Source organism: Sitophilus oryzae, unplaced genomic scaffold, assembly GCF_002938485.1.
Source record: "Sitophilus oryzae breed Bouriz unplaced genomic scaffold, Soryzae_2.0 scaffold_684_pilon_pilon, whole genome shotgun sequence".
Classification (NCBI taxonomy): domain Eukaryota; kingdom Metazoa; phylum Arthropoda; class Insecta; order Coleoptera; family Curculionidae; genus Sitophilus; species Sitophilus oryzae.
This window is the reverse complement of record NW_022147289.1, coordinates 888,577-911,143: the sequence shown is the minus strand read 5'-3', so window position 1 is coordinate 911,143 and position 22,567 is coordinate 888,577. Positions and strand designations below refer to the sequence as shown.

General features: G+C 32.5%; 1 protein-coding gene across 2 annotated transcripts in view; it reads right to left on the bottom strand.

The window, feature by feature from the left end:
• Nucleotides 1–6,469: 6,469 nt before the first annotated feature.
• The window catches only part of LOC115888135 (apoptosis-resistant E3 ubiquitin protein ligase 1), a 100,869-nt gene continuing 84,771 nt past the window's right edge, over nucleotides 6,470–22,567 (bottom strand). Inside the window, exons 12-17 of one of the 2 annotated variants that reach the window (XM_030907722.1) lie at nucleotides 19,241–19,414; nucleotides 19,066–19,181; nucleotides 16,707–16,841; nucleotides 16,466–16,651; nucleotides 10,905–11,176; nucleotides 6,470–7,273 (exon numbers count right to left, since the gene is read on the bottom strand). In XM_030907722.1, coding sequence (XP_030763582.1) covers nucleotides 7,171–7,273; nucleotides 10,905–11,176; nucleotides 16,466–16,651; nucleotides 16,707–16,841; nucleotides 19,066–19,181; nucleotides 19,241–19,414 — 986 coding nt within the window. In that variant the 3' untranslated portion in view covers nucleotides 6,470–7,170. The remainder of the gene's footprint in view (nucleotides 7,274–10,904; nucleotides 11,177–16,465; nucleotides 16,652–16,706; nucleotides 16,842–19,065; nucleotides 19,182–19,240; nucleotides 19,415–22,567) is intronic. The other variant, XM_030907724.1, reaches the window with a different exon arrangement.

The window sequence follows — 22,567 nt, the reverse complement described above, 5'->3', positions numbered from 1 at the left end:
CCGGCTATACCCTTTATGTCCTAAAATGGCTTCGTTTCGGAGATACAGGGTGTAGAAGTTTCATTTTATTTCGATTTTTTCCAAATAATTTCTGAAATAGTGTAAATATTTGAATTTAAATTGGTGTCTGGGTATTTTTTGACATGAGAAATTTGATTTCGATGTCAATATGACTCTTACTTGTAGGTGGCGCCACGTACACACTTTTTAACTGGTTTGAAGAGTAATAACTTTTCGTCTGTACCTGTTTAAAACTGTATAAGACGTTAGTTCAGAAATTATTTGGAAAAAATCGAAATAAAAATTAAATTTCTACACCCTGTATCTCCGAAACGAAGCATTTTAGGACATACATTTATACGGTCTTTTTTACTTATTTTTATCTGTAAAATATCTTGGCGAAATTTCCCGAATACAATTCGGACCGCCCGGTATATTAAATAATAAAAACTCATCTGGATATGGTTGATAAAAGCTAATGACTAGTATTTTTTACAAATCTATATCCTTATTTAAGCTGGGTGCTGTTTACGTTTTTAGCATGTAAATTATTGATATTTATACCAGTTTTGTCAGAATTTTCAATGGGTTTAAGACTATTATACCAATATCATTAACACCCATTTGAAAAACCTGAATGATACATATACTAGTTTCTTTTATGTTCTATGTTAATTTTTAAACTTCATTTGTTGTTTTAATAAAAAAAATGTCAAACAGCAAAGAGTTTCTATAAAAAGTGCAAAATAGTTATTTTTAGAAAAGGATAATTATGTTACAAAATCACAGGTATGAAAATGTTACTACAGTTTTCTATTTAATGGCCACGGTTTGTTTAGAAATAAATCAGTACAAATTAACATGAAAGAAAACATTCTAAATACATAAAATTAAAGATAAAAACATAGGAAAAATGAAATCTTAGAAAGTTATAGGAACAAAAAACGAAACAAACATTCTTAAACGCTTTTGTAGAGCTAATCAAAAATGATTTTCATGTCTGATATGCTTTTTTTTTAAATCATGTAGACAGCCTATAAGACAAATAATTACTAATGTCAAAATTTAAATATAAACGAACAATAAATTTCGGTTTATTTGTTTAAAAAACTAAGATTTAGAAGACAAACAATACAGGGTGGCGTCTCTCATACGAGGCGGAGGCTCCAATGACAACGACAGTTTGTATTAAAATGAAATTTTGTGAGCATATGTAGGTTAATTAAGAGCATTTTTTTATAATTATAAAGTTCTATAGGCTGCTCCCAAAAAAGTTACACATCAGAATTGGGTTTATTATAATGGAACACCCATATATTAAAGGATTTTCGGATTCTAAGAAAAAAATAAAGGTCAGTTTCACTAGAAAAGCATATGAGTAAAATGTCAGGTTTCTGAAATGTTAAAATTTTCTAAAAATGAAGAAAACATTTAAATAAGATTTTGCTATGTATAGCCTAATATGTAAATTAACCATTGTACCGTATGATCGAGAAAAAACGGCGTTAGCGATGGCTATGAAATAAAGATCGCTGTCAATTTATATGGCATATGTCATCGATCGCCATTTCCCAGCGAACTGGACGCCGTTTTTTTTTGATCATACGGAATTTTAAGCCATATTAAAACTTGATCTGAAAAGTTATACAGGGTGACACAAAATTAACGTTTAACATTTGATTAAAGGCAAAGTAGTCTGATTTCGAATAGAACACCCAGTATATTTCAATTAACCTACATTTTTTCGAAAATTTAATTTCAATACACATTGTAGTTCTCCTTGTAGCGCCCACGTCTTATGAGAGACCCACCCTATATATCTGCATAAACGGCTTATAAAGATAAAATTTGGGCCTCTTCTCATTTTTATGAAAAAAAGAGTAATTCAAAAATACCACAGTAAAATGCATAAGACTCCTATAATATAACGAGATCATAATTAGTACAAACATCAAAGTGAATGAGTCATATGCAAAATTAATAATATATTACTTGATTTATGTATAATTAAAAAAAGGAAATATGTACCTTAATGAGTATAAATAATAAAAAAAATGAGATGCTGAAACGTTAAGTACAAAAGTTGTGAATATCACATTTACAATACAGAATACATGAAACTAATACAAATACTAATAAAATAATCAAGTTAATAGGAAGCAAATAAAATGGTGTTTTTATAATTTCTCAGGTGTAATACATATTTAAAAGTAGCAACATCCGGTATATATTCTTGATACCCATTAAACTTTTAGTTAGGTAATCGAGGGTGCGATTTTTAAATTCATTGTTGCCAACCATGGACATATTCGGCGCCGGGCTGACTAATTGGAATTTAAATATCCCGCTGGAGATTCAGGTGGTAGCTTTGCTCTAAAAAATGTCAAGTTGCCATATTTATTTATTTATTTATTGACACTGTCATTCGTTTTGACACTTTAGTTTTGTATTGAGAGTTTTTGGTTTAAATGAGCTGTGTTGTGATATTTTAATCTTAAAAATTTACTAGCAGACCTTGCAGTCGAACATTGTTCTTTTTTGAACCTCTTTTACGTGTACAAGATAGGTTAATAGCCGTAAAAAACTCACCGCAACTTTATTAGAATATTTTGAACGGGAAAGCGATTTATTTATAATTGATTTATTTTTGTTTAATAAAATATTTTGATTAAAAGAAAGTATGCAAAAGTGGGAAACACCGTGCCGGTCAAGCTTAATCACGTGACTAAAAGTTTATTTGATATGAACTGTATACTAATTATTCATTAAATTTATTTGTGGACAAGGTGTCCCAAATTCGAGAGCGACATATATTTCTTTTTTTTTAATGTTAAAGGACCACACAACTTATCGCACTAAATAAATTTTGTGCTTATTTAATGTATTAAAACAAGAAAAATATGGCCGTAATTAAAATTACCATTTAATCAAAGAATAAAAACCTAAAAATAATATTACCATAGGAAGGCGTTTTGAGTTTCGGGAAAAAATTCACCTATATCTTCATATTTTTTTTCTAAAACGGTTGAAAATTTGGAAAAGTATAAACAGGATTAACCTTTCATTTTAGAACAAACATTTTTTTATAAAGAATGCTTTTTTTAAAAATAAGTTATTCTTCGGACATACTGTACAGGGTGTACCACTAAGAATAGCTCTCGGCTGTATCTCGGAAATTATTAGCTTAGCTGTAGGGCCTACGGAAAAAAAAATATTTATAACTAAAGAGGCTATGAGAAATTGCTGGAAATTATTATCAAGTTTGTAAAACGGCCGCTAGAGGGCTGTTGATAGTCTTTTATCTTTTTATTGCTTTTTCTAAATGTCAACAACTTCAACTACTTCAAATAATAAAGCCATTTTGTAAAAGCAATTAAAAGATAAAAAACGCTGCTAAGACTATCAAAATGTTGATTTAATAACAATTTGACATTTATACTATAACGTCAAAAGCAACTTTTTTCCAAAGCCTACCATGACTTCACTGAATCATCGTTTCTTGGTCACTGTTATTAATATCTTAATTATTAGATATTAACACATCTGGTATTATGGTATTTCGTCGTTTTTAAAATAAACTAATTGTTTCTATCTTATTTTTTTATTAGAATGGGCATAATCAAGAGGGCTACTGATACCGTGTTGTAAAAATTAGGTAGGTAATTAAGGGCTTATTTTTTGGTATTTATTATAATTTTGCTAATATCTTCGGTTTGAAAGAAGATATCAAGATGCGGTACTTTTTAAGCTTTTACTACTCTTTACTATCAGATAAAATTACATATACTATTGCATTTAATTTTTTGGAAAAAACGCGCAATGTTTGTTAAATTGTAAGACAACGCCCCCTAGCGTCTACGTTCCAAAGCTTATTATCATTGTTTATATGGTACAATATAGAGTAAGAAACGCTCTTTTAAACGAGCCTTCGCTTGTTGGATTCCGACCATCCAGTCCAGAGTTATTAATATTCAAATAAAAACAGATCTAACCTTCCCCCACCACTTTATTTTGGTAGATAGGGGAAAATGGCTCTCACAAAAAAAATCCAAAATTTACTGAAGATTATGAGGCTATTATTTATAGTACCCAGTATCTAGGCAAAATTCTGTAAATATGCTATTTTCTTATTTTCCATAGCAGTTGCGCCCCCTAGCGGCCATTTTACAAACTTGAAAATAATTTCCAGTCATTTCTCATAGCCCCTTTAGTTATAAATATTTTTTTCCGTAAGCCCTACGGCTAATACTTTCCGAGATACAGCCGAGAGCTATTCTTAGTGGGACATCCTGTATATGTAATTACAGGAAAGATTGCAAAATAGCACACCAACAAAAAATAAAAAACACTTATGAAACAATAATAAATTTAACTGGTATTTAATAAAATATTCGCCTAACAATATACTGAAAAACAAGATTCCTCAAACGGAATAACACGAGTTTTAATGGGGTATAATTAACAAAACTAATTAAATGTTTATCATCTTAATTGCCACTAACGCATAAGTAATCTATAGTATAATATAGTTGCAGGAAAAACGAACAGATACTGAAATAGGCTATAAGAATAGTTTAATATAATTTAAAATTGACGCAAATAACAATGCATTATTTATGTTGGTACGTAATAACGCAATACTTTGAATAGTGAATACAAATAAAAATATTTCATGTTCATGATAAAAATGAGAAATATTCAATATTTATCAAGGTAGCAACGTAATAATCGAATTTAAAGTACTCTCTGACTAAGTTCTTTAAAACAATGGCATTAACCAGATAATTTGGGGATATAAAATAACAGCGATCAACATTTTCAAGGCAACTCTGACGCCGTTTTTTTTTCGATCGTATAATACATATCGGCAAATTAAATGGCAAAGAGAGGGACAACGTTCCCGTAGCGCAACTCAGAACGCAAAATTTCGTTCTATTTATGTTGATCTGCGCATTGCGTCTATTGGGCCCACTATCTCATTCTAATATAACAAGAGAGAAAGAAGCAGTCATATAAAACGTAATTTCTAAATAGAAATTAGAACAATCGCTTTTCGTTTTCGTTATCATGACAACCAAGATGACAGCATCATGACAATTCGTCATGTTTGTTAATTTTTCTTTTGGTGATTTACCTTTTTTTCTAAATTCTCCATTTTATTGACTTATGAATATGGATAGGGAACAAAGTCCTTTGTTCCATATAGGTATTTATATTTTGTTACTTATAATTTTAGGTTATACTATTTATTTTATTTGCTGCAGGAGCCAGTATCATCTATTTTTTATATGTATTGGTGCCCCCTTTCTCTGATAGATATGTTAAAGACACCCGGTAAAAGTAAGTAGTTATATTTATCATCTTATAAGGAAAAAAGTAGAAGTAGTAGGTAGTGTCAAAAATATTTCGAACCTCTCTTAACATAACAAATTAATACAATTAATTTTTTTCATTTTATGGGTAGGTAGTTTATAGCTGGTTTATAGTAACCAGAAACTTTATTAATATACCTATTTTACTTTTGTTTTAGGATTAAAACTGGTCTTGAAAATGGTTCAGGATCATGATTCTCGTAAAGTCTTCTTTGCTTGAATATTCACTTTTTTATTGCAATTAGGCAGTTTTTTCGAAAATGAGATTTTTAATGCCCTTAAAAAAATTGGCCGATCGTTTCCTGCAACAGTCAGTTCTTCTGCATGTAAAAATTGGTGGAATAAACACTGTTATTTTTTGATATTATATTATAAAAAGTTTATTTATTTTTATGTATAAATAAATATGTTTATAAAACAGTACAATTTTTGCTTTTTTTATAATTTCCCTTATACTAGTAGTATTCTTTCGTTCTGAAAGAAACTGCAAATTTTCACTTAAACTGATTTCCCTACACCACGTTCCCTTTACGTGGTATAGGGAATAAATCAGTTTAAGTGAAAATTTTCAGTTTCAGAATGAAAGAATACAACTAATCATATCTGCTACTAATAATGGCTAATTTAAAATTTCCGCCAGCCAGAATGTGCGATAATGTCTTGCGATACGTTTTATACCTATCTCTTTCTATTTCATATAAAGCACACATAATAAAGAAAGATAGCAATAAAGACGTACGTCCTGCCATGGTCCTGCTAATTGGTTTCAAAATTGTTATTCTGAGTTGCGCTACGGGAACGCGGTCCCATTCTTTACCATGAGATTTGTCAGTCTCTTTTTATTTGTTTGTCTATGGTTTCTATGTAATTTGACAAATAAATAAAGCTGTCTCTTTAGTTGTCAGATTTGAGTCAATATTTTTTAATTCTCTTTCGTGTCGATTGCTGATTGAATTGGAGCCAGAAATGGCTCAAAACGAAATAAGTAAATTAGCAACAGATATTCAGGCTGAGGAGACAAACGCCATATCCAAACAACTTCTATTTAAATGCCGAATAACTTATGAAAAGGAATACAAAAATTTTAAAAAATGGAAACAATTAAAAAACGTGCGAGAAGAAAGATCAAGTGAAAACATACTTTTAGCATATTTTTCTGAAAAATCAAAGAAAATGCAACCGTCCAGTTTATGGTCGTACTATTGCGATATGCAATGCTAAAAAGTACAATACTGGTCAATGAAAACATTGATATTTCAAGGTTAAGGATAAGCTATACCGTTTAAATTTCCGTAGTAGTATAGTAACATCTAAACTTTGTAGATATAGCAAACTCATAACTTTCTTGAAGCAGTCATGTAGCGGTTACAAATCGAAAAAGTCACAAATTTTAAACCCAGAAGATGTCGTTAAATTTCTTTGCACTGCTTTTTTTGCATTTAATCTACCCTGGCGGTTAAAGTACTATTTTATCTACTATTTTTGATACATATAAGGCAATTTTAACAGTTGCTGTGGAAAAAAATCATTTTATTTGCTTCCTATTAACCATTTTCGTTTGCTGCTTGTGCAAAACCAAACGTTCTGTGATTCTTACGCTAAATTACTCTAAATATACTTAAATGTTTTTAAAGCTTCGGATTTACTTATCAAGATTGCTATAAAACTAAATGTCTTTAAAAAGTTTAAGATTAATATATGCTTGTTTTGATTATAACAGTTTGAAAAATCGTAGGGCTAAATTGGTTGCGTCTAGTTTAAAATGTTTAATTAAAATATACGGAACCAAAACTAGAGGCTATACCATTCCAAACCCTTCGGTTCCTTCGCTGATCGCTAGAAGCAGCGCTTTCTCGAATTGCTCGTATGAATCGTAGTCTGGGAGGCAAAGCTGATTGAAACTAAAAATAAAATTATATATTATAAAAGTAAGTATATAAACTCATCGACAAAAGTCTTGCACCCCCGTACTATTTTATTAAAAAAATTACATTTCAAACTAATTTTTCGTGGAAATCAATAGATGCTAAAGTTATGTTAAAAAATAACACAAAAAAGGAAAAACTTTCACCAAGTTTAATAATATATTTTGCCAAAATACAAAAAAATGTAAATTCCATACAGAAAAATGTTTGATAAAAAAGAGAAAATAAATAAATAAATAATAAATTCTGACAAAATTAAGGTTACTAATATAAAGTATTGCCTCCTCGATTTGTTATGAGTGCATCAAGCCGTCGGGGCATCCCAACTAGAGATGAGCAAAACTGCGATTTTCCAATCGCAGTTGAAACTGCGATTGTGATTTATAAATCGCTGCGACTGTAACCTGCGATTGCGATTTTGATATTTTTAAATTGGTACGCTGTAATCTGGGAAGCTCAATCCCAACATTTCTAATAAAAAACAGAATAAATAGCGGAATATTTTTTTTTAATAAAAACTTACAAAGAAACTGTTGGGTGTTTCGATACCATGTGCCTTTTAAAATTTGTAGTGCGTGTTTTTTATGATATTTTTGCTGCACACATATTGCACTTAAAATTTTCATCAATTACCTACCAAAAAAAAAATCCACTAATAACTTAGTTTCCTTTTTTTAAACATTTTTGATTAGAACAGACCGAATAAATTTAAAAGGGAAATTAAAAATACATAAAATGTTCAAAATATTCGAATGTGCTTTTAGACAGTAGGTATACTAACGAAAAATTTATTATAAAAAAGGTTGCCGCCAACCTTAATTCAGATAACTAGAAAAAAAGCTGTTTATTTTATCTTGTTTTCTTTTAAAAACATTTTCTTTATATGTAACTCAAAAGAAGCCGACGCCGACGGCTTTGATACCAGTCAAAGTCCAGTTCAAGTGCAAACTTTCGAACTTTTAGATAAATAAAAGGACAATATCACATTTTATTATATTTAAAATTTCTCTAAAATGAAAAAACTGATTGTAAAGAATGTATTTAAACTAACATAGCAGCCGATCCACAACTGTTAGTATAGGTATTCAGAAAATTATATTATATTATGGATTGTTATAAAAATGTTTATAATAATATAATATATAACAAAATATAATAAATAAAAAGGGCTGTTTCTTTTCCGTGCTCTATATCTTCTAGTAAATAAAGGATAAAAATAGATAATTTTTTATAATTTGAATCCAAAACTGTCCTTATATATATTTTACCTGAATCATTACCTGGGAGCAACTGTAACTATAATTAGTCATAACTGAAAACAAAAATTTTTTAACCTTCTCAATCCATAATTATATTATAAATCTAAAACTATTATCAAAATTTAAAACTAATAAATTATATATATTATGCGGTAAATAAACATATATAAGCCTATTTTCCAACGCTTCATAAAAATTACGGGGCCCTGATTGCGAATGTGATTTTGAGATCTAGTCTAGGCCGATGTGTTGAGAGCTGCGAACGAAAATCGCAATGCCGCTCTTCGTTGGTGTGCCCAATCCCGATGCCGCGCCGGTGCCAACGAAAATCGCAATCGCAATGCTGGGATGAGCTGCGATTTTCGTTCAGGCTCCTCGTTCGCCTGTCCACTGCCATGTTGAAGACGCGCCGCCGCCGGCCGGGGCGTACGAGAATCGCAATATTGCGATTTTCGTTCGCAGCTCATCGTTCGGCTTCTCAGTGCCGTGTCGATGCAACGCCGGTGCGAACGAAAATCGCAATGCTGTGATTTTCGTTCGCAGCTCTTCGTTCGCGTGCCCACTGCGATTGCAAATCGCAACTGTTGTAATATTGGTTGCCTAAAAATCCAAAATCGGCAGATATATGTTTCAATCGCAAGTCGCAGTTTGCTATGGAAAGGAATCACAGGTTGCGATTGCGAATTTACAATCGCTGCGATTAAATCGCAGTTTGCGATTTTCTGCTCATCTCTAATCCCAACTATAAGGTTGTTTATGGTTTCTTGAGGTAAGTTCTGCCATTCCTCTTGAGCGGCAATGATCAACTCCTGGCGATTTCTTAATGGGTTATTTCTGCGAAATACAGCTCTGGTGATGTAGTCCCAGACATGTTCAATAGAATTCATGTCGGGGGAGAATGGAGGCCAGTCCAGACGAGTTATTTCCCCTTCATGTAATGCTTCCTGGACCATCCTAGCTCTGTGAGGACAAGCGTTATCATCCATGAGAATAAAATTATTGCCGATTTCTTCACCGCAGTGGATAAATTATTGGTCTGATTACAGTTTCCATATACAAATGGGCGTTCATCACCTCAGGAATATGAATGTGCTCTGTTCGCCTATTGTACATGATGCCACCCCAGAACATCTCAGTTCCTCCTTGATAAGGAGCAAGCGATGCTGCTTCCCTCTACACTCGCTGACGATAGTCATCACTGATCAAACCTATCCTGGTTTCGTCAGTGAAAATTACGTTTCACCACTGAGGTAATAACCAGTTCTGGTATTCCCTAGCCTACTGTATCCTCATTTGCCTATGCTATAAAGTAAATAGAGGGACTCGCAGTGGACGTCTACGTCGCAATCCAGCGTTAGAAAGTCGCCTGGAAATGGTTCGGCTTGATATCACTCGGTGGTAAGTTCGTTGAAACTGAGATCGTAGCTCTCGAATTGGAACTGACCGATTTCTTCTGGCAAATTGAGCCAAGTAGCGATCCTGTCAGTCATTATTCTTGTACGGCCCAATCTAGGACGAGATCTTACATTTCCGGTGTCTATATACTGTTGTATAATTCGGCTTACAGTACTTCGTACTAAATATAAACGATCAGCAATTTGATGCCTGCTGAGACCTTCGTCATACAAAGCGATAATTCGGGCCCTATCGAAGACAGAATTTCGTGCCCTGGCATTTTTGTCGCCTTTCACAACACTACTACAAGATTGAACTCGAACTGAGAAACAAAATTTGACCGCAAATAGCAAAACCATACACATTCCATCGATAAGGTTTTCTTTCATTGCTTTTATAACCTATTTTTTGTAGACACATATTAAGGTATTTGTACACATAGCCACAACAATATGCTATGCAAAGAAATAAATTTATCTGGGGGGTGCAAGACTTTTGCCGATGAGTATTCTTACGAGGGTATTTTGAAAAAAATTAAGAAATAATTCATGCAACAAAATCTGCACCATTGGTTTGTGACTAACGACCGAGAAAAATGAAAAATATTCCTTGATTTAGTAAGAACAATCTTCAGATCGTCATTGAGTTTTTAACAGAATACTGTCTCCTCCATGAACACCTCAGCAGATTGAAGCTCAAAAACAACAACGAATGCAGATTCTGTGGGGAAAATAGGGAAACACCAGAACGCCTCATCACTGAATGTGCTGAGACGACAACCATTCGTGCCATAAACTTTGGTATGACTAGTGATGTAAAATTACCGGTAATTTACAAATCGGTAATATTACCGCCAATATTACGGTAACATTGGTAATTTATAAAAAAAAACATCTTTTTAAATTATATATATTTTTTTTAATTTAAATAATAAACTATTATTTAGAACTTACCACGTATGCGCAGTCGGTAAATTGCCGAACGTAGGCGCAGCCGTAATCTGGAACCTCGGCGTCAGCTCCGCGAAACCGCCCGCGGGCAGCTGCGAACACCCCGTGACAAACTGCAGCAGCCTGGCCAGCTCCTCCTGCGTGAAGTTGCCCACGGCGGCCCAGAACCAGCCCACCACCCTGCGGAACTCCACGGAGTCGCCGTTGAGTACGTGGTGCGCGCGCAGGTCGGCGGCGCTGTACTGGCCCGTGCCGCACAGCAGCAGCTGAAAGGCCCATAGGGACGTTAGATAGGTTATGCACGGCTAAATATTACTAATTTTTATTATTGCTGAAAAAAACATGTTATAATTTTTGATCGAAGACTTGCAACCAATAAAAGTTGCTGTGGAGCAGTTAGTTGCGAAAATTCAAACCAGTTTATAACAGATTTTGCTTTAAAATGTAGGGATGCTAAGGTAACAAATCAGAGCACAACTTTAAGTATCGAGTGTCGATGTCTATGGTTATTGCCCAATTACTGAAAACAAAAATGCAATATTTGATAGAGAAAAAACGGTAAATACCGGTAAACTGCTAATTCAAGGTTTTGAGTTATCGTTTACTGATAAATTGAAGTCGGTAAATTTGCAATCCCTAGTTATGCATGGTCATTATGCCAGAAGAAACTTATAGAAATTCGTGTTTAATTATATACCTTCATGATGATCATTTAAAAAGAAGCAATAGGGAATTTTAGGAAGCACTTTCTACAGAGCGTCCCAATATTTCGTGGACATAGAGCTACTAAATATTTTTGGAATCAAAATAAGTTCAGTTTCTTAGACACAATTTACCTCTACCGTGCTGGCAACTGTTACTTTTGGGTCGGTATTTATATGTGTGGAAGTAAATCGCATAGGGATTTTATTAAGTCGGAGTGAGAGAAATGCGACGGTGTCCTGTTGCGGCGTTGCCGGTACGCCTTTCTCTATCAAGTAAAGTAAAATCACGATCACAAACCGCTTATTTTTACAAAAACTTTTATTTTCGAAAAGATACCTAGATATAATCATTAGACATGTTTCTAAGCATCTGAAATGGAGTTATAAGGATATCGTTAGGGTGTCATTTTTTAGAAAGTACAAGAAACGCCAGGAATGGCGATAATTTAAAAACTTAATTCTTTAACACATAACACGCCATAACTCAAGAACCACTTTAGATATTAAAACTTTTTTATTTTGAAGATCGCATCTTTTACAATATGTTTACGTAAGAAAAATTCCATAATTAAGTTGTTAAATTGTTTTTTTCATTAAAAAATTGTAAAAAACCCATCCATTTTCTTTTAGAGCATGGTAATTTTCAGCAATCGTGTAATTTTTTTATTGATAAAGATTTTCACATACTATCTACGAAGAAAATACAGCAGAACTATTAAGCAAATTTTTGAAAAAAACTACAATCAATTATTTCTAATAGATTTCGAGATATCGATTTTTGAATTCACAGTTCTAATAGCGCGACCACTGTTGAACACCAACTCAATTCCACTTATTTTTACCAAAAATGCAAGTGTTCCTAACTTGCACTTAAAATTTTTCAAGTTATAGGGAAAATTACAACGACTCGTTGATAAATAAACAAATAAAGTATCACGAGACGTAATTATATCGTGAAGCTGGACACATGATGTACACCTTTCCCTGAACTTCCTAAGATACTGACAGACACAAAACACATACACAAGGAGAAGTGCGAGCGCCTTGCTAAATATTGGAAAGTGAAATTGACGTTTAAATTTGACACTGTTGACAAGTCTACTGCTACTAGCGCCCCCAATATCGCTTGTAGGAACTACGGACTAGATTGTCACGCATGGCGGGAAGTTTAAAAAAAATAAAAAATTTTAATTCTTTATTTATTTTTAATTATGACATAGATAAAAACACAAAAAATACACCATTTTTTAAAAATATGTTTAATATCAATATCAAATATACAACAGAAATTAATTTCACCACAATAAATTAATAAAATTAAAAAATAATGTTACAAGTAGATCAAGAGACAAAATTAATTATAACAAAACTGAAAAAAATGGCGTCATAGATGGCTTAGAAATGACGATATATATCATAATTTTGAAAGTAAAATTATATAGGAAATGTCATCGATCATCATTTTGAAGCCAACTGGACGATTATTTCAAACATACAAGCTGAGTTCGTTCATAGTGCTCTGAGAAATCTAGATAAACAAAGAATAATAAATTAAAAGTATTCCAGGGAAAAAGAGAGGAAAAACCTGTATCGTCTCTGATATCTGTCAGGGTTTTGTTGAAAGTGTCATCTTTTTGCTCGAAGTTTTCAGGTCGATTAAAAAGATGACATTTACAACAATACTTTGCCGTAACTTTCACAAATATCAGAGAGAGAGTACAGGTATTGCCTCTCTTTTCCTCTGGGATGCTTTATATCTGTTCTTCTTTGTTTACCTATATTTCTAAGAGCATAATGCCAAACACGACTACAGTATATAATAATTTCAATATCCTAAGTGGAAAGAAAAAAGATCACCTTTCTGTTTTGTACTATGGTCCCTTTCTTCCGATGGCTCATCTCGTTGATATTTAGGAAGGTATCCATAAAATATATATTTTATTATCGGTCCTGGGATGAAAAAATATAAAATTCAATTTCATTTGATGATCCTTTTCTGTCACCTAAATCAGGAGAATGACAATGAGCATGTTAAGATGAAAAAAAACTTATTTATCAACACTTACCTACACGTTAGTCCAAGGAGTTTTATCAAAAACCTATATTTGCCTAAATAATTTATGTATTCAATTTACAAAGCAAACTGCAGCGTATAAACAAAAGAAATAAAATGGCGACAAGTCAACGTCAACGACACGACAAGGAGAAAAGTGGTGTTCGAATAACAATTTATGGGTTGCAAAAAATTGTTTTTGTCTCCTTTCAACGCACACTTTAGAAAGAAAAAGAGATGAACAGTTATACTGAAAGAATGTCAAGGTTTTATCTGTCACTCTTGTCAATAATTTATCGGTAAGGAAGATTCCTAGAAAATCGCTTGTAGTCAAGTTTTCAACCATTTCCAGTTCTCCCATAAGAAGTGTCATCCACCTGCTGACAGAGGTACTGATTGGGTCGACCGGTCAACTGCGAGAAACCTGCTATATCCCCTTCCACGTCTCTTAGCAATGTGCACAGTTTCTCGGTTTATTTCATGTTTGGCAACGTGTTTACTGTCCTCTCTTTGTTCAGTACATTATAAACGCATTGTACGCTTCTTACATACGGAAATCTCGACCCAAGACTAACCTTTGCCAGCCCTTAGTATACAAGTATGCTTCGTTTGTCCGCTAGAAGGCATCTAACTTTAGAAAATTAGGCACATATTTTCAGATATTTTAAGAACCGGCTATTACGATTCGAATAAGTTTTTGGGTATCTATGTTTTGTTAAGTGCTCTAACATTTAACTTTCACAAAAATCAAGAAAAAGTACGGGAAGGGTGAAAATTACCCCCAACACTAAATAATTTTTAGTATAAATATTTTCCACCTCCATTGAAGGCCGATTTTCTTTTCGTAAAATGGCCCCTCTAGTATTTACTACATTTTATGTCTCTTATAAAAAAACGCCACCGTGCATACTTTTTGGGGAAAAACTATTTTTCCAAACCTGACTTCTAAAAAATGTTTTTTGTCACATTAAGTTATGGAGGCGCATAAAATCTATATTGCTCTAATAATCTAGTTGGCGAAAATATGAAATTTTATGTTAGTATCGCAAATTTTATTTGACAATAAGCTTCATAAAAAGCTTAAAAAAAATATAATTTTTAAATTAATTAACGTTCGTGATTATTTTTGATTGATGCCCTCTAACGGACAAACGAAACACTTTTGTATAAAGGTAAATTATGCACAATTAACTTATTTTAATCCAAAAAATTCGTAGTTGATCTATATCTACGGAATATTGGAAATCCTTGTATATTTTGTAGGTTTGCTTTGGAAAAATAAATTCTCCAAAAACTATGCGATGTAGAGTTTTTTACAAGAGACAAAATATGTAGTAAATAATAGAGGGACCATTTTACGAAAAGAAAATGTGTCGTCGGTAGAGTTGGAAAAAATGTATACTAAAATTTCTGAAGGGGTTGGTGTAGGTTTTACCCTTGCAGTACTTTTTCTTGATTTTTGTGAAAGCCAAATGTCAGCACTTGCCAAAACATAGACACCCAAAATCTCATTCAAATTGGAATAACGGTTTTTAATATAATAACGGAAGGTTGATATCCTCTAGCGGACAAACGAAGCACTTATTGTGACCAATGAACTTATTTTGATTCCAAAAATATTCTAAAAAAATATTAGTTCTATGTCCACGGAATATTGGGACACCTTGTATACATAGTAAAATGTGTTAAGATTGATCCAATTAAATCTAAGTTAAATAAAATGTTTTTATACATTTTTTATTTACAATGCTTGGCCAGATGGGATAAAATAAATATTTTCTTATTTGGGGAATAAATGTACGCTTTTATGAAATATGTAAAGGTGCGTCCACATGGCTCGCGAGCAGGTCGAACGAACACATGAAACACGAGAAACGTGGCAAACAGTCGAAGCGAGATGTTCACGACGCTCGTGGTGCTCCACGGGCTTGCGATCACATAAAATGCCTGTTTCGACTGTTCGGCTCTGTCGCGGTACATCAAAGAGAAGCTTCGGAGCCATGCGAGTACACTTTACGGCGCGGCGGCGGCGGTTCGAAGCGCTCGAGCTGTTTGCGTTGTTTGTTTAGTTTTTAGTTTGGTGTCACTCATAGGACTTGGTATTTGCTGCAGTATGATGATACTACCATGATTTTTCTCATTTTTTTTTGTTCAGATTTACAAATATTTGTGTGTTGTTATTGAATTAATAATATAAAATATACCTTTAATAAAATATAACTCTATATTTATATTGCCTATTTATCGTAATCTGATCTTTGAGAACTTTATTTATATTTTGCCATATGCATTTATATTTCGGTACTATTTTTGAAATTTTTTGCTTGGAAACTTTGAATAAATAACCCAAACTGGTATGTGAGTCTCCGGTTGCAAGCAATCTTAATGTTATGGCTAATCTCTTTCTTTAACCGGAATACACTTCCTAAAAGTTGTAATTTTTCTTTCTACACGGGGACCAACTAAGTTAATAAGTCTTTCACAATCAGTAGCGGACATGCGATAAAATTTATTAAAAAACATTCTGTCTGTTAATCGCGTAGAAGTTAATTTCACTGTGCTGGGGTCTACTTTTCAAGTTATTAGACATCCAACACCGCTTTTTTTCCTTTGTGTTCTTCGTTTTGCAATAATGACCGCAATAGCAGCCGCTATTAAAAAGCGCAAGCAACGCGAGCACAATCAGAAGCAAGAGCGCGAGCAGGATCACGAGCAATGTCGGGACGCACCTTAAGAAATCTCTAAGGAAAGTTGCGTTTATTTAGTTTCTATGATTAACACGCCACTGCTTTGCAAGAAATACTTACTTCCAACTCATTCTCGTCAAATATGCTCAAAAGATTGTCGGGAATCAACTCGTTCAATCCTTTAAGAAAAGCCTCAAGTTCGTCCTTAACTTTTGTAGCTAATTTGTACTGAGCTAAAGCGTCCAAATACTGCAACTTGCTGGTATCAGTCACTCTAATTTGACAACCATTTGGTATCAACTCGACCTAAAAGTTTTAAAGTTATGCAACAAAATATTAAGGAAATATTTAAAAAACTTACTGTTTTTATTAACTGTCCCGTATCGTCATATTCCTCTTCAATGAAATAAAGCTCTGTTTCAATATCGTCGATATTATTATCCAGCAAATATTTTATTTTTGACAGGTAGAGGTCAGGATCGTCTTGCTCAAAATACTGAAATAAAAGAATGAAAATAGAGATTCACATAATTTTTTTTTTAAATAACTTTGAACATACTAGTTTAACTTTTGTTCCGGAAACTTCGGCAGCATATTCCGCAGATCAAAATAAGTAAAAAAGTTCGTATAAATGTATGTCCTAAAATGCGTAGTTTCGGAGATACAGGGTGTAGAAGTTTCATTTTTATTTCAATTTTTTCCAAATAATTTCTGAAGTAACGTCAATATTTAGATGAAAATTGGTATCTGGGAGTTTTTTGACTGATATTTTGATGTCAATATGACTCCTACTTGTAAAGGGCGCCACTTACATATTTTTAACTGGTTTGAAAAGTAATAACTTTTTGTCCGTACCTGTATAAAACTACTGAGTAAAACAAATATACATTTACGACGTTTTTTACCGAAAAAATCTCTTGGTAAAAATCGCTACGAGTATGGTTCTCGAGATATTTGGAATCGAAATTATTGTCATTATTGACATAAATTAAACAAGTCGACTAATAATCATTTTTTCGAAGAAAAATTTATGATTAATTAAAAAAAAATAAAAAACTAACAAATTTATCATAAATAACTATCTACTCAACATGTTTATTTTTTGTCAATAATTACATGTATTGACTATTTCCATTCTAAAAATCTAGAGAATGGTTGCTCATAGAGCTTTTTACCAAGAGACATTTTTGAGGTAAAAAATCACGGAAATGTATTTTTTCACTCAGTAGTTTTATACAGGTACGGACGAAAAGTTATTACTCTTCAAAACAATTAAAACACATGTAGATGGCGTCCCCTACAAATAGGAATCATATTGGTATCAAAATCAAATTTCTTATGTCAAAACAACTCCCTGATACCAATTTTTATCCAAATATTGACGTTACTTCAAATAATAGAGAATAACAACGGCAGAGCCTACAAACACCTAAACGTTTACGTACGCATGCGCATTTGTTATATTTTTACACGTAAAAGATTCTTTACGTCTACATATACGTGCCAGAAGCGGCCGATTCGACCGTAGGTCGTTGTTCTCTATTATTTGAAAAAAATCGAAATAAAAATGAAATTTATACACCCTGTATCTCCGAAACTAAGCATTTTTAGACATACATTTCTACGAACTTGTTACTTATTTTTATCTGCAGAATAGTATTCTACCAAAGTTTCCGTAATACAGTTCGGACCACCCTGTAAGTTGTTGTCACTGGTTAAAACGTCTGGATTTTAACATCTTTTGACATTTTTTTAGTATTTTGATATTTAACCCCACTTTTTACACATTCAAAAGTAATCAAAGGGTCTTTTTGTACATTGCTACGATAACAGATGAACATATAACATATTAGTCTAAGAGCTAGCAACGTTTTCGAGAAAGTATTTTAAGACGTCTGGCTCTTTGATATATCTTTTACTATGCTCTCTGGAACAGCATGCGGCCCGTCTGGCTGCCGATACCCGTTGCGTTCACTACTGCGCATAGGAAGAAGATCCTATATTTTTTATTAATTTAGTCCTATAAATTCTAGTATTGAATATTAATCGAACATATCTCCATAGTGCAGTGCGTAGAGTTTCTGACCACGAACCGATGATTCAGAGTTCAAATCCGGGTCAGGTCAAAGACTTTTTTATTTTATTTTCGTTTATATTCTGATAGTAAAGTATTAAATAATTCTGGTGATTCAAAAAAAAAAACAAATAATTTAATACTTTACAATCAAAATATAAACGAAAATATAATAAAAAAGTATTTGTCCTGACCCGGATTCGAACTCTGAATCATCGGTTCGTGGTCGGAAACTCTACGCAATGCGCTATGGAAACATGTTCGATTTATATTCAATACTAGAATTTAAAGGACTAATAAAAATATAGGATCTTCTTTCAATGCGCAGTAGGGAACGCAACGTTTACCGGAAGCCAGACGGGCCGCATGCTGTTCTAGAGAGCATATTTAAAGATATATCAAAGAGCCAAACGTCTTATAATACTTGTTTTTCCGACGTTCCTAGCTTCTCGTACTATATTGCCATTAATCAATATAGATTTATTTCGCAAAAACTTTTTAATAAAAGAATCCCATTTGTTAGGTTGCAGGGGTTTCATCTGAACTTTTTGTCCAATACTATAAATAATAAATTCTAAAATATCTATTTGAACTATATGCAAAATTGAGTAAACCCTGTTACCTAAACAATAATATGAATTTGTACCTTATAATGGACCCTCAGACCAATCACTTGGGCTAAAAATGACCTTGTAAATCGTGCTCTAACCAACTGTCTGTAAGAACCCCCTAAAGCGCTTTCATATAAACACTTGCCAACAACTAAAATAGGAATAATTAATATAAAACAGATTTTTGCCTTAAATATCGCACAATTCTACCTTTTCCGGCAAATTCGAAATGTCGTAATTTCAAATGAAGAGGCCTGCTAGGGTTCGGATGGACTAAGGATTGTTGGCCTTCGTGAAAACTGTCAAAGAGGCCGTTCCTAGCGTCGAAGAGCTGTGCGCAGATTAATTCAAACCATTCTCGGCGAAGTCCTCCCCAGTCGATGCCTGTAATAGTAGAAAATACTTGAATATAATCAAACGGGACACAATCTTTTTTCTCAAACAATCAACAATAACAAACACCATTTTTTGCTGCAAAAAAAGACATCTTAAGATAAGGATGCTTTAACCGGAACAATAATTTTAATTATTATTTTTGTAATTATTTATAAACATCAAAAAAAAATCAATATAATAATAAAATAAATCAGTATATTCTGTTTTTTTTCTCAGGTAAGATTTCGACAGACGATGACAGAAGAAAAGCAGATGACGTCCATACCAATCTATTTATTTTACTAAAAAGTTTTTCTAATATTTTTAAGTTAACTATGGATGGGTCTAAATATAAATCCGTCACGCGTCGTTTCATGTTGTGTTTAACCAGTTTTATTGGTTTATTTCAAAAATGACAAATCAAATTTGAATTTTATTAGTTTGACGGAACGATGAACGACAAATGGATGCCGATGCGTATGCACTCGCCTTTAGATTTCTGAGGCTTGTCAAAGTGTTGCTTAATTATAGGTTATAATTTTGTGTCAACTTATGTCAAATACCCTGAGTTTTGGGAGATGATGCATTTTGATTCTTGTTATTACGTATGTTTTGTGTCTTTTGAAGTCAAGCCACAGCTTAAGTAAAAAAACAGCTCGGACAGTGTAGCGTGCCGCTTTGATCTTTTTAGTCCCAGAGTCAGCCCAGAGATGTATTAAAAAAATTTTTACACGTGACGTAAAAAATTATTCGACTGGTACTAGAACATAATTTAGATACACGTTTTTTAAATTGTTGACTTTAAATAAATATGCATTCTCAAAGAAAAACATTTAAAAAACAAATTAATTAATTTATTTCTAGAAATAACAGCAAAATGAAATAGGTACATTGATTACTTATAGTTATTTACGAATGTTTCCAAATTAGGAGCTTTCGGTTTTTGTTTGCTACATTTAAGTTCTTATTAATATTCTTTAAGGTATTAATAAATTAACTTTTGCGTATAATTTTAACAAAAAATACATTATAGGAAAATTTTGACAAGGATGGTTGAATTTAATTGTCTGAAATAATTTAACGAATTTACATAATATATTTTCATTTAAGGCAAGTCCTTCAAAATTGTTCTGATAAATTTTTAAAAAAAAACTTTTTTAAAGACAAGTTCTTATTTAAATACACTAAAAAGAATAAAATAAACTTTTTCTTTAAAACTTTTATTATGAACTTATAACGTCGTTACACAATTTTAATATTAATATATAAAAGCTTGCCGCGAGATTTGAGTGTACAGTTGCACTCATAAAAATCTGGTACGACAACTTTATCTTGTAATTCCTGGTCTAGTGGTCTATCATAACACAAACTTTGAAAATGAGACAGGGTAGACACAGGTTTTAGTTAATTTACTTGTTTATCGATGTAGAGAAATCTCGCGACAAGCTTTTATATAATATTAAAATTGTGTAATGGCGTTGTTCATAATAAAAGTTTTAAAGAAAAAGTTTATTTTATTCTTTTTAGTGTATTTAAATTTAAATAAAAGCTTGTTTTATTTTTTTTTTGTAAAATTTATTTTCTACTTTTTAGTTATGTTGGTTTCTCAGTGCCACACATTTAAACTAAATTTTTTTCTTAAATAACTTTCTATGGGCATCCTAATAATATGTATATCGATTTTCATTAAAAAAGGAGAACTTAAAAAAACGACAGCTGTCAAATTTGACAGTTCAAATGTGAGACAAATAAAATGAAAATCGACTATGGGGTTGGGGCATCCAATTTTTATCAAAATCGGACAAATTTGAAATTTTTTTGACAGTTGTCAAGTTTGACAGCTCAAAATTTTTTTCTTTCATTTTAACCCATGGCCATCATCGATTTTTATCTAAATCGGACAACTTTGACATTTTTTTGACAGCTCAAAATTTTTTTCTTTCATTTTAGCCCATGGCCATCCTATATATCAATTTTTATGAAAATCGGTTGACTTTGAAATTTTGACATGTCATTAAACTGTCATTTTTTCAAGATGGCCGCCCATATATTTTTTTCATATGCATATACCCACAATATACCTATATATATAATTTTAGCCCGATCCATTCATAAATAGAATTTTAAAAAATCAAAAACCTCAAAAATGCCGCCATTTCGACAGCTGTCAAAAATTCGGGTCATGCCGTGCAAAAAATGTATTGTCATCGGGTCTGAACCTACATGTCAAATTTCAATCTCCTACAATAAAAGGAAGTGGTTCTAATTTAGCTTACAAGATTTGCCCCGCAAAAACATACATACATACATAGATAGTTACATACAAAGCATATAAAAATAGCCTTCAATGAGGACACTAAATAAAAAAATGGTCACTTGGCATTAGCAAGCCTCCAAATAAGTTGTCTTTATCGTTTTGAAAAGCTCTAAAGTGTGAATACTTTTGAATTGAACATTAATTTTGAATTGAATTGAAAATTAAACAGACTATATTTTGAATTATTTCCATAATTATTTGTGTAACCAGCAGCCGCACATCCCGGAAAACCTTTTCCCATTCCAACAATAAAAATAAAATTGAAATAAAAGCACAAATACCTATGGTTAAATATAAGAAAAAATCGAATTAAAATCTTCCGTAATACGGCCCTACTCGTCACCGGTGGAGGTTATGCATCGACCGAATGAGGCTGACTGTCGCTCGCTTAATTCAGTTAAGCATCGTCGGAGTGGGGCGTTTTAAATTGGAGCGTGGGAAAAATTGGCGAGTGTCCAAGCTATATTATTCTGTAAGCTGTGGTCAAGTGGAAGAAAAATCGAGGGAAAATTAACTGTAGACCCAGAGCACAGTTTATAGTAAACTCGGTGCCCAGGCAGAAAGTCCTATACATCTCAATAAAATTACCATCAATAAAGTTTGTATACCATATCGTCATAAGTGCATCTCGTATATGGTACAAGAATTGTACTTACTAAAAATTGAAGTAGCTGTAAAATAACGTCATCACACGATAGGTAAATAATGGATTTTAGTACTGAGGAAAAATGTCAAAAGGTACTGGTTTAAAAAAATTTAAGATTAAAGTTAATTAACCCACCTTTAAGGTATGACATTCGGTAAGTGCTATTATTAATAAAATAGTTTGATTTATTTATGTTGTT